This window comes from Macrotis lagotis, chromosome X (genome assembly GCF_037893015.1).
Source record: "Macrotis lagotis isolate mMagLag1 chromosome X, bilby.v1.9.chrom.fasta, whole genome shotgun sequence".
Taxonomy (NCBI): domain Eukaryota; kingdom Metazoa; phylum Chordata; class Mammalia; order Peramelemorphia; family Peramelidae; genus Macrotis; species Macrotis lagotis.
In genome coordinates, this window is record NC_133666.1 from 503,368,893 (window position 1) to 503,382,820 (window position 13,928).

Below are 13,928 nucleotides of genomic sequence, written 5' to 3' on the forward strand. Positions count from 1 at the left end.
TTGTTGAATAGTTATTCATATATATATATATATATATATATATATACATATATGTATGTATGTATAATCTATATTAGATTGCTTTCTAACAGGAGGAAGTGGGGAGGAAAGAGGAAAGAGGAAAAATGTGAAACTCAAACCTTACCAAAAAAAATTGTTGAAATCTATGTTTTCCTGTAATTGAGAAAATAAATAAATAAGTAAATTTAAAAAAAAATTAAAGAGTGTTGAGAAAATGCAGAGTGCTGATACTGGGTAGATTCATTTTACAGGGTCAGAGAGATTAAAAGTGACTTCCTCCAGGTGATATAATAGCAAGTGGGAGCTAGGATTTGAATTCAGATTTTCCTATTCCTAGTCCAATATGCTTTCCAAACTGAATCTAATATCTTAGTTGCAGTTAAGAGATTAAAATTAGCAGATATTTTGGTTTGACGTTCTGATTTCCAGATTTCCTTTTTTTTTTTAAAGGGTAGTCCTTGAAGACTGGTTTCTATCCCTGTGATTACTTCTAATTCTTTTAAAAGATTGTGGGTGTTAGCTGTGTTTCAGAATTTTTATTTTTATTCTCATGTTCAATTTGGTACATGCTATAAGTTTCGTGGTGGAAAAATTTCATTGAAATTTCTGTGCTCTGCTCTTTCCCTTTTCTCCTCTATCTTTTTTAAAAGCTCTTTTGTGAGTTTATATATAGGCTCTGCATGTGGCCTGTCACTTTATTTTTAATGAATTCCTGTGGTGGGTCCTGAATAGCATGGTAAGTAGAAAATGAATTGATATATAACTGTTTTCATGGGAAATCATTTACTCAGCATGTAGTGCCCCCACTGTGTATTGTGGAAGAAAGAACGTTTTTCTGTCTCCTTTTGTCTTAAAAATTTGTCTGCATTTTCCAGCAATCTTACCAATATGATAGCATTTTGTGTTGTTGGCACAAGGTCTTTAAAGCAGTCTTTGCTTTTTTGACAGACATTGAATGAAAAATGGCTGAAAGTCCTATGTGGGAGCAAGTTGGAGCAAGTTTTGTGCATCTCTATTACCGCCACTTTGATGCTGACAGGGTACAACTAAGTGCTCTCTATGTAGGTACCAATTTGAATGTGATTAAACTTTTTTTTCTTCTTCATTGTTGATCTGCTTGAGTGACAAATTTTATTTGGGGACTGGTGGGCTTGGTGTACTTTATAAACTGACAGAAAAATTCCTTATAAAAGGTAACAATTTTAAGAGAAATGTATATATGAACAGAAAATTCTTCCTCCCAAACCATATGACCCTTAATTTTTTAGTCCAGTGCTTATATTTGATATCCTTCAGCAGAGCTATTTACATGTGTTTTACTTTTTTCCAATTTCTAATTGAGATTGGAATGGGAGCAGGAAGTTTATAGGAAGTGGGACGAAAGGAATCAGTTATTATAGATGTTCTCAGTAAATGAACAGTAAGATCTGATGTTATGCATTTGGTCTGGAGAATTGCAGTGTAATTGTGAGTATAGTGGGAATTAACTTGATTTTTAATTTTTTTCAAGTTTTTAGGGTCTCATATTAGCTTACAGTTATTGGAAGCTGCCTGTTTTTGGCAAATACTTGTTCACAGGTACTGCGGAAAATGTAAAGAGGAAATATATGGGGTTTTCTTTCCCCTACCTCCAACATTCTTAGGGTTCTGATCCTCTTGTCTAGGGTTTTATATGACCAGCTGCCTTTTTTTGTAAAGAAATATTTAATCATGACCTGCCGTCCACCCTGATGTTATCCACCCCCCCCCCTCCAAACACTGTATTGAGGGAATTATCCCTAGATAACACAAAGAAGGGAAATAAAGTACCTAAAACTTAAATCAATTATTGTGTTCTTGAATAATTAAGCCTCTTTCTTCTTTTTTTCATTTAGACCAAATTTTATTTTCAGATCCACATTCTTCCCTACCTCCCCATCCATCTCAACCCCACCAATTGAGAAAGCAAGAAAAAAAAATCCTTGTTATAAATATGTATAGTCAGACAAAACAAATTGTTTTGTTGACCATGTCTAAATAGATAGATACACAGGTTTTGATAGAGAAGTATGCCTATACCCATATAAAGACATATATCAAAAGATATGGATATACCTATCTAGCTTTCAATACCTATCTATTTATCTATCTATTTAAACATAAATACAGAATACATAAATACATAGATACAGAAAACTAACTATATAGTATGTATTAATCTTCTCTGGATCTGTCATTTCTGTCTATCAGAAGGTGGGCAACATGTTTAATCTGGAGTGCTCTAAATTATGGTTAATAATTGTATTGATTAGAGTTTCTTAGTCTTTCAAAATTGTTGTCTTTCAATGTAATGTGTACATTGTTTTGCCAGCTTTGCTCACTTCACTCTATATCAGTTTGTACAAGTTTTCTATGATTTTAATCTAATACTGGTGGTTTTTCTGAAATTATCCCCTCCATCATTTCTTATAAAGACAATAGCATTCCAACACAAACATATAATTTGTTGTCATTTCCAATTAACAAGAGATCCTTCAATGTCCAATTCTTTATCATCACACAAAAACAAGTTGCTATAACTATTTTTGTATATATGAGTCTTTTCCCTTTTTCTTGTATGTCTTTGGGGTATAAATATATGAGTGGTATTGCTTTATCAAAGGGCATATACAAAATAACTGGGTCCATTCATAGCTCAATCTATAGTACACTAATTTACCTATTTTTCTGCAGTCCTACAAGTATGTGTCAATTTTCCTTTTAGTTGGTCAACTTTGTGGATCTAATGAGTGAGCTTCTTTAAATATTGTGTTATAGCCTGCTAGTGAGAAGTAGGCTCATTTCCCCCATTTCATTATCTTGATGAATAAACAAAACCAAAAACATATTACAGTTTTTGAAATCTAGTTTCTTCTTTGGACCTTTCATATTTTCTATTGCTTCTGTCATCTCTCTTTCTTGTCATTTAATAATTAACCTTAATAATTAACCTCAAGCCTATCATAGTATTTTGAATAGATAACTTCTATATATCTTCATTAGTATGACTAATAATTTCTTTGCAGATTTTACCAATTATGAAAACTTTCATATATTAACCCAGTTGCTACAACAGCCATATGAAGGGGGTAAATATTATTAATCTTATGTCTACAAGAAGGAAACAAAGGCTCAAAAAGGTGAAGTAATTTGATCAACTTCATATAGTTAGAGAGTGAAAGAGCTAGAATCTGAACCCAATCCTCTTGACTCTACCCAGAGTTCTTTTCAATAATTCTACAGGTCTTCTAAAATGACAATATTAATAATTATTTTACATCTCAGAAGGGAATTGCATCTTCTCTTGTCAACTGACATTTATTTCATACCCACTATGTGCTAAATACTGGAGATATAAAGAAAAGCAAAAAAAAATTCTTTCTTGCAATATATAGGGATCAAATTCTGAAGGGCTTTAAAAGCCAAAAAGAGGCTTTTATATTTAATCATAGAGAGATAATGTTGAATCACTGGAGTGTTTTTTGAATAAGAGGGTAATATAGATAATCCTGTATTTTAGGAAGATCCCTTTGACAGATGATAGATTGGAGTGGGGTGATTCATGAAGCAGGGAGACCAACAAGCAAACTATTCTAATAGTACAGGCATGAAGTGGTAAGGACTTGATAAACCAACTAGGAAGATTGCTTTAACAGAAGACAGAATGGGAAATATTTGAAAAATATTACAAAAAATTGAAACAACTTTTCTGTGGGATAGAAAAAAATTATAGAAATTGCCAAGTCCATGGTAGTTCATTGGATATGGAGGAGGAAAGAGTGATGAATCAGTTATAAATGATATCTAAATTGCCAATCTAGGGGACTAGGATTATAGTGATGCCCTCTATAGTAAAAAGGAAGTCATGAAGAAGGGAGGGTTTTGGGGAAAAGGAAATGAGTTCAGTTTTGGACATATTGAGGTTAAAATGTTAATATCCAATTTGAGCTATCCAATAGGCAGTTGAAAATTCTAGTCAAAAGGTCAGCAGAGAGGTTAAGGCTGAACACATAGATCTGAAAATCATTTGCTTAGGAATGATCATTAAAGACATGAAATCTAATAAGATCATCAAATGAAATAATATAGAGGGAGAAAAAAGGGTCTTGGGAGATAGAACTTTGGGAGACCTTGATTAGCAGGCAAGGATGAAAATAAACAAAGTAGACTGAGAAAGAGAAGTTGGGCGTGCAGAAAAAAGAAATGGAGGAGAGCAGTCACAAAAACCAAAAGATAAGAGACTATCAAAGAGAATATCAAAAACTACACAGGGGTTAAGAAGGATGGGGGCTGAGAACATGTTAATGGATTTGGCAATTAAGGGGTTATGCGTAAATTTGGAGACAGAAGTTTTACTTAAATGATGAGGTCAGAAGTCATTCTGAAAGGAGTTAAGAGAAAAAGAGGAAAAGAAGTAAACGTACCTAATAGGCCGCCTTCCCAAGGAATTTAGCTAGGAAGGGAGGAGAAATTTGATGGACAAATCAAGTAAAGATTTTTTGAGGATGGAGGTAACATGGACATTTTTGTGGGCAGAAGCAAAGCAGTCAGTAATTGGATAGAGAATGATTATACATTGATGGAAGTAGCAATGACAGAGCAGGCAATATGCTAGAGAGAGGTGGAATGGGATCACTTGTGTTCATACAGAGATCAGCCTTGACAAGTGCATCTACCCCTTCATGTGCAATGGATATAGTTGGAGGTAATGGCAGAAGGCATCTCAGTAATGTGAGACGAAAAAACAGAGAAGAAGGAGCACTTAGTGAATGGCCTCAATTTTTATGGTGAAGTATGAGCAAGGGGTTTCACAGCTGAGAGTGAGGGCAGAAGGAGCATCTAGTCATTTATGTAGTACCTTCTATATTCCAGGCATTCATAAGCACTTTATAAATATTATCTTACTTGGTTCTTCCAACAACTCTGGGAAATAGATGATATCACTAGCCCCATTTTACACTTGAGAAAACCAAGGGAAACAGAAGGTAAGTGACTTGACTAAGATCACACAATTTAGACATATATGGCACCTTTTTTGAACTCCAGGACAAAAAAGGTTTCAAAAACCTGCTATGTAGAATGGGGTAGTGAAACAATTTTGGAGTCTGACAAAGATTGCTTTGCCAGTGTGAGGCCCCATTTAAGATTATGTAACAAATTCAGAGTGGATTCAGTCAGTTTCCTTGAGTACCTCTGGTGTAAGAGCAAAGCAGTGGGTGGTGGGAGTCATTTAAGGTTGGGAGTGGGAAGGGCAAGATCTTTGAAAAGAAAAAGTACCAAAGGACTCATGAAAAATGGATGATGTAAGGGTTAAAGTGGGTCATCAAAGGGTCAAGATAGGGAAGTAAAGAGAGTATAATGAATGAGTGCAAAGGTAAAGACCTAGGAAAAAATTGCAATGTGCAGGGTATTAGAGAAGGTGGTGGTGAAAAAATGAGGGAGTTTTGGACTTGCTACACAAAGTTAGAAAGGAGAGTGATAATAGATTATGAGCAGACAAAAGGAATTTTAGAGTTGATGATTTTAGAGCAATTATGGATGAGAACAAAATTAGTTATAAGACCATCTTTATGTGTGTTGCTGTGGTCATGAGAAATGAGGAAACTAAGGAAATTAAAGCATTTGACCAAATTTGGTATGTATGTTGAAATTTCTTAGGGTGAAGGCAGGAGTAGAGCAGAAGACAAAACTGTGAGCCAGGCACTAAACTCATGAAGGAAGCAAAGAGAATTTCCTGTAGATCTGGAAATCAAGGGATTGGTAGGGCTTCAAAAAAAGGACTGGAAGGTGCACAGGCAGAAGGAAGGTAAGCCCTTAGGAGTTGCAGATGGCTAGAGGATATGTTAACCTGAAGGTCATCTTGTCACTTGTCTTCTGTGGGTATAAGACAAAACAAGATGGTGTTGGCAGGAAGCACTAAGTAGTAAAGTAGTTATAAAGTTTCTTAGTTGTGAGTCTGTGACATGAAAAGATTACAGCAGTTGTCATATTTTCACTGCTTCTAGATTCCCTTTGCCTATGGGAATGGAGTTACTTCCTCCACTTTCTAAATTGAATGAAAGAAATTGTTCTTTTCTTTAGAAAAGAAAAAATGTTTTATGATTTATAAAACAATACAACATTCTGTGACAAAGAGAAGTATCAAAGGTAACACAGAATGCAGTTACTGCAGAATGTGCAAGCTCACCCGCTGATTAGAATATAAAATGGTAATTATATTGACTTGATCATCTGTTCACAATGTGCCATTGGAGTATATGTTCTACCTCATTTCAGCGTTGTAGTTTTTGTTTTGTTTTTTTAAGGATCTATGAGGAATAGATTGGAATTGCATCTTAAAATACATTTGAAGGGAGGGGAAATTGGTATACAAATATGTTAATAAACCTACAGATAAAATCATTAAGGAAATGAGCATTTACAGTTTGTAGCATCTAGGTCTTCCAAATGTTTCCCTTCTTCCAACTCTGCCCCTCTCCCTCAACCTCCCAAATATTTAAATAGGTAATACTGTAACAATCCAGTACAAGAATCATAGTATTGAGGCAGCTAGGTGGTACAGTAGATAGAGCACTGGCCTTGGAGTCAGGAGGACCTGAGTTCAAATTTGGCCTCAGTGTCTTAATAATTACCTAGTTGTGTGACCCTGGGCAAGTCACTTAACTCCACTGCCTTGCAAAAAAACCCAAACAAAGAAAGAAAAGAATCATAGTATCTATACTGGTTTGAAATGGGAAAAGACCCAAAAGTTCAGAAATATTTGTGATTTACACAAATCTTCACATTTAAAAAAATAAAGTTTTCATTTTACCCACAATCCCAATTTATATATATATATATATGTATATATACATATATATGTATATATACATATATATATCACCATGTAATATATAATGTTGTAATTGTATTATAAACAGTCTGTCACAGCACCAGTTTAAAAAAATGTATATAATTGTTGTGTTAAACAGCATCAAAATACCCAGAAATTCTCCTAGTCCTTATTTATTCTCCTTTGAATATCCTCTATTTTTTAAGTGGCATAAAAATGCTTTTTTAATTATTAGTCCTATTATAATAGATTCGGTTAGCATAAACTAAAAATCTTACTGATTGATATGATTAAAGAATATGACCTTTTCATTTCTTTTTCCTGTGGCAAAACAATGTTTCCTGTGTTCTTAGATTGAGATTATCATAATTACCTATTTGTAGTATGTAAATTAATTGCTTCTTACAATTATAATCATCTATGATTTCTCCCTCATCACATTCAATTTGAATCAATGCATACCATGGAAACAAAGTAAAGACTTGCAAATTGCCTTCTGTAGAGGGTGGGGGGGGGTGGGAAGTAAGATTAGGGGAAAAATTGTAAAATTCAAAATAAATAAAATCTTTAAAAAATAAAAAAAAGAATTATAATCATCCTCCATTTATTCTCACAAGTAGATAGTCTCAAGGTGATCTCATTTTATAGTTGGAAAACTTGAAGGTCTTTTTGAGGGATTTTTTATTTATATTTTTAGTTTTATTTAAGGCAGTGGGATTAAGTGACTTGCCCAAGATTACACAATTAAGGGACTTTTTTTAAGGATTTGAGGTAAGTATAGGGAGAGTGACTTTTGCAAAGACCTAATCATAGAGATATATTGAGGTCTTCTATTTTTCAGCCCTACAAAAACATCCTCAAGAAATTTACTGTTGTTAACTAGGCTCAATTTGTTGTTCCACTCATATAATAAATGTCCACATGAGAGGGAAGGAGAGTGCTATGGTAAGACTGTCAGACACAGTTATTCTTCTGTGTTCTAGGATACATTTTCAGCCTGGCAGGTCCTGAAACTTGATGACATCCATTTTCCCCAAGGGGTGATCAGGCACTAAAAAACTGATTCATAATAATCAAATTCATAAGAGCTCATAGCCAATTTACTCATTTGCATGAAAAACTAAAACATCCCTATGTCAGCACAAAATGTACTTGGAAAAGAGAATTAGAATGAGAAAGTTGCTTGGTGAATATAAAATCAGAACAAAGAGAACTGGATGCTCTTAAAAGACACACTAATCAAGCTGTTGACTGTCAATCCTCTACACTTAAGAGCTAGTTATCAGGCTATTCTTGAATAGTATTGGATATACACAGTAACTTTACCTCCTGAATAGATTGTGGGATTACATTGATTTCCCTGAAAGATCCAGTCTCTACTCTTGGTCTTTGCTCAATTCATCTTAAAAAACTAAAGACAAAAATAAAATCCTTTGGTATTTTTTTAATGTCTATTAGTCTGAATGCCAGAACATGGCTAATATTAGAATCCACATAGTTCCCATTGTCCTTTGATCCCTTTGCTTTTCTTCCTTTCAACTATTTTTGATGGTGGTGGTATGGGAACATGTAAGAAACTAAGATTTTTACCTTTCTTCTTTATTATATCTACTACACATGCAGACAGAAGCTTCTTGTTTGTCATGGGAAGGAGAACAATTCCAAGGAAAATCAGCAATCATGGAGAAGATGCTGGTATGTGCTTTGGGTACAGCATGAAAGGGGAGTTGGGAGCTAATATACATAGCATTATACTTCAAGTCAGGAGACATGTTTGAACCATGGGTACTAACACAATTCCCATGTGACTTTGAGCAAATATTAAATATCACCAAAAGAATGGTTTCTGAGCATTCTGAGGGAAGCCATGATCACTAAAATTTAACTTAGATTCCCAAGAACAGATAGTCAATGTAATTAATTTTTGATAGCGTTACTAGACAGGTAAATCAGTGAAATGCTCTAGCATTTTAATCTAGATTTTAATAAAGTATTATGATAGAGTCTATATATGAGCTTAGTTGATGTAACTATATGAATTCAAAACAGAATGAATCAATAAGATACCCTAGAACAATTTTATTGATGATATGGAAAAAGATCTGGGTGGGATTACTTGTCAAATTTGTATTTCACGTAAAGCCAAAAGGACATTGTGACATTTTAAAAAGTTCAAGAGATGTAGTTTCTAAGGAATTTAATCATTTTATTACTAAGGCAAGCATGGTTTATTAATAAAAAAGAGGTCAGTGATACTCTCAAATAGTGGTGGGTTCATGGTTTATATATCCTTGGAAGAGCGGTGTTCCTGAGGGTTGCAATCAAATCTTCTTAGTTAACAATTTAATGAGAAAAATGAGTATCAAAACAGGAAGTGGGCTATATTACAATAAAGGTGGGGGGGGTCCATGACTTGAATTACCTGTCTTATTCAAAGAGACATCAATTTTCATAGCATCTATCTGATAAAAGGGAGAAAGCATATTTTCCTAGATCTGTTTAAGTATATAAGCTGGAATCCTCCACTTAACCCAAACTTAGAATTTCTTTGACTGTCTGATTAGATCTTGACCTGGATAAATCTTTGCCTAAGATTTTTCCACACTGGTTGATTTCTAGATGTGGATGTAGAAAACAGGAAAAAAAATCCTTTGTCTCAATAAAATAAAAAAGTTATTAATACAAGAGGGAAATAATCATTTTTCTCAGTTGTTAGCACATTAAATGATAGAATCAATATTTTTAAAAATCTGAAAAAAGTTAAAATGTTTATCTACTTCTAATAAGATGAAATTTATGTGTGAATAGATGCGCTTTTAAGTTTCCCATTTGAATTCTTAAAAAATCAACTTCATAGAGGTAGCATCATAGCTAAACAGTAGTGTCTGAAAAAGGTTGTAAGATTTAAGCGAATTGCAAATTCAATATGATTCAACAGTGTGACACAGAAGCCAAAAAAAGTTATTGTGATCTTATTCTGCTTTGAGAGATAGAGTTCCAAGATCATGGAAGTGACCATATTTGAAGGATTTTATTCAGTTGTGTGTTCCATGTGTTTTGGAAAAACATTGATTAGCTGGAATATAAACAGAAAAATGAAGCCAGAGACAATTTCCCATAAGAATGGACTAAAGGAATTATGAATTTTTAACTTGGGGAAAAGAAGAATTGAAGTTGAGGTGGGGTGTGGGAAGGTATCATAGCTTTTAAAATACTTAAAAATGTGTTGTTTGTTTGAAAGAAGTTGTTTCAGAGGAAAGATTAAGCTTGATAAGCTTGGCCCCAGGAAAGGGGAAGTGAAAATAAGGAGTGGAAATTACAGAGATGCAGACTTGGTCTTGATATAAGAAAAACCTTTCCTAACCATTAGAGATATCCAAAAGTAAAATGGTCTTATCTCCAGAAGGTTGCAGTTCTCTCTCTCTCTCTCTGTAGAAAACTTCAAACTATGTTAGGGATGTTGTTGTGTCCCTGTTCAGTGTGGTCAAATAACTTCAGAGTTCCTTCCTACTTTGCTTTTGTTGTCACTTGTACTCACTGGATTTCAATGTTTTCATCTGTAAAATTAGGACTTTAGATTAAATGATTCCCTTCTAATTCTGAATCCTATGAATGTGTAAGTAGAACAGTATAAATTAGATCTTTTCCCTCTAGTATTGAACTCTTACAATTAGTTAAAGGCAGCAGAGATAATTTTCATAATACCAGAAAAGAATCAGTATGTTAAAAAAAAAAACATTTAAATGTGTGAAACTGTTGTCACTTTGTTCATGGCCTAGATAGATTTACCTACTAAGTGATAACTTTTAAAAATTATCGGGGCAGCTAGGTGGCCCAGTGGATAGAGCAGCAGCCCTGGAGTCAGGAATACCTGAGTTCAAATGTGGCCTCAGACACTTAAAACCTAGCTGTGTGGCCTTGGGCAAGCTGCTTAACCCCATGGCCTTGCAAAAAAAAAAAAAAACCTAAAAAAATTATCAAAAAAGTTTCAGTGAAATGTTTAAAATTAGGGTTTTCTATTTGTAAAGAATATGATTGGAAGAGTACTATAATATAGATGGAAAAAAATCATGTTTTTGATAGACTGATACATCACTTTATCCACATCTTCTTGACCAGACAGAAAGAATTTTTAGACAATGTCCATACCCAGTTCAATGAGAATATCCCCCAATCAGGAAAATTTTATATTATATTTAGGTAGTCTCAATTTCCCATATATTTACATTATTAATATATTTGGATTGATATGAGGGTTGTAAATTTCTGTAGGAGAGGAATAACTGTTCACACCTGCAATATTACTAGTCTTTTACAGGGTAGGAGTCCATAAGTACTATGGGTAGTGGATAATTGTTGTTCAGTTGTTTTCAGTCATTTCTGACTCTTCATGATCCCCTTAGGAGTTTTCTTGGCAAAAAATACTGCAGTGATTTTTTATTTCCTTCTCCAACTCATTTACAGTAAGAAACTGAGGCAAAGAGACTTAGGTAACTTGCCCAGTTGGTAAGAATCTGAGGCTAGATTTCAATTTAGGAAGAAGAGTCTTTTCCTGACTTTAGACTCAGCACTCTATCCACTGTGCTACCTACCTGCCTTTGGGTAATGGGTAAACTATGATTGATTTATTTTGAGAATACAGAAAATATCTGTCCTGTACAATGATTATAATTTTGTCTCCTATTATTTCCATCTCAGTTGAGAGTAGAATAAAATGCGAATGATTTCTTAAGTGGGTTGACCAATATAACAAAGTAATAGAGTATGAGTCACTATCCTACAAAGGCTTCCTGGTAATTTCTAGTCCACCTTCCCTTCTCCAAACTCCTAGACCACTTGTTAGTAACATTCATTTTTTTAATTCCCACACTGTTGTTTTTACCTTTTATACCTTTGTTATCCTTCACAAAATTTTACTTGGATGCAGAGGAAGTGACCCTGAATCTTTGAAGGTTATGCAATGGAGCACAAAGGCTAATCATTTCTAACATGCTGGAAGGGTTTTAAGTAAGGTAAGAAAGATTGTAGTTGTGTTAGATGAAAAACCTAGCTAAGCACACAGAGATATATATCATTAGGAGGATGGCTACATGGTACTGATTCCTTTGGTCAGTAATCCATGAAACAAAGAAAAATGCAAAATGGCCCTAAATCCAGTTGAGTACTCATCCACTTCTGCAGTGATGAGACCATAAGATGCTATGGATCATATGTGCACACACACACACACACACACACACACACACACATACACACACACATATATATATATATTTATATATATATATGATTCGATAAAGATATTGTAAGTAGAAACTTAACTACGTATACCCTAAAAGTGAAATCTTCATCTAATGACTAAATAAACTTGTTTTGGGAGTAGCTTTATCATACTAATCTTGGCATTCTTGCTCTATCTAAACAAATCCAGAAGACAGAAGGAAAATGCAGCTATATTAAAGAATAGATCACAAATTCTCCTTGGAAAGACAAAAGCAAGGATCTGATGTGATCATCCAAGGCAATAAGAAACTATTTCTTTTGTCACTACATTGGTCACCCTTAATTTTTTTTAAGGTTTTTGCAAGGCAAATGGGGGTTTAAGTGGCTTGCCCAAGGCCACAAAGCTAGGTAATTATTAAGTGTCTGAGACCACATTTGAACTCAGGTACTCCTGACTCCAGGGCTGGTGCTCTATCCACTGCGCCACCTAGCCGCTCCCATCACCCTTAATTTCAATATTTATGATCATTATTTGCAAAGTGATCAATATGAAAATAATCACATCTTATATATCTACATTTGTTGCAGAGGATGAAGAGATGTAAAAATACTACCAAAATATGTATTAAGACTTCTGAATTAAGTCAACATTTACTGGATTGTTAAGTCACTTTAGAATAAAGATGGGAATGTGAGAACTTAGGATGGGCAATATAGCATAGGAGTAAAGACTGGCAAAAGACAAAGTTTAGATCATTCAGAAGCTTCATGCCTTTATATCATGAATACTTTCTTCAACATCATATGACTAACGAGATGGCATATGAGATAGAAATTATGTGATAAAAATAAAGCAATTTCAGTTTTCTCAATAGTCTAGGAAACCAGGGATCTCAAAAAAGATTAAAAACTCCATGAACTAGTGCTTTATTTGACCTCAATCATAACTTTCTCCCCTACCGCTACCAGCAGCAAGGCTACACAAGCTGCCCCACCGCAGGCTTGCAATAAAATGCAACTCTGGTCCCTCTTCTCTCTTTCCTGTGCTCTAGAGAGCCAAGCTCCAAATTGTAGAAATTTGCTGAGGGTTCAATAGTCATCACCATGGCATCATTCTGTGTTGTTAAAGGAAATGTATCAAGACATATGTGGGCTTGAAATAAAACTCAACCATATACCTTAACACCACGACCCTAGAATCAGAAGATCTATGACAGAAATCAGTACGGGCCACAATAATACCAGCATGACAATGTTCTATATTGTTGGGTCAGAGAACTGGAAAAAAGAACAAATAGATTAGGATACTGTAGGGAAGGGAGGGAGGGGAGAACTACTGGGTGGGGCTAAGTAGGCTTCCACTCAACCTTGTGGAAAGAGTCCAGCATTCATCTTGGACCAATTTTGTCCTCCTCAAAAATCATAAAAGATCTAAGCTGATAAACTGTGTGAATTGTTTAGTGTAATAAGAGACTGAGAAGGTGTGAAATGTAGCCCCCAGGGGAAACCAGAGAGGAATACAAAAGTGATTAATTGAAAATAAGGGAGGAATGCTAAAGATCTTAAGAAAAAATCCTTTATAGAACGTAATTCAATAAAACAGTCATTTGTTCAGGGAACACAAAAGGCACAGACTCAAATGGAGTAAAAATTTTATTTATTTTTTAGGTTTTTGCAAGGCAAATGGGGTTAAGTGGCTTGCCCAAGGCCATACATAGCTAGGTAATTATTAAGTGTCTGAGGCCAGATTTGAACCCAGGTACTCCTGACTCCAAGCCCAGTGCTTTATCCACTACACCACCTAGCTGCCCCATAAGACTTTTTTTTGTATCTA

The 13,928-nt window shown here is 34.5% G+C and overlaps 1 protein-coding gene across 1 annotated transcript in view; it reads left to right on the forward strand.

Moving 5' to 3' along the window:
• Nucleotides 1–983: 983 nt before the first annotated feature.
• The window catches only part of LOC141501097 (nuclear transport factor 2-like), a 33,673-nt gene continuing 20,728 nt past the window's right edge, over nucleotides 984–13,928 (forward strand). The window contains exons 1-2 of the mRNA XM_074204776.1: nucleotides 984–1,082; nucleotides 8,495–8,566. Coding sequence (XP_074060877.1) covers nucleotides 984–1,082; nucleotides 8,495–8,566 — 171 coding nt within the window. The remainder of the gene's footprint in view (nucleotides 1,083–8,494; nucleotides 8,567–13,928) is intronic.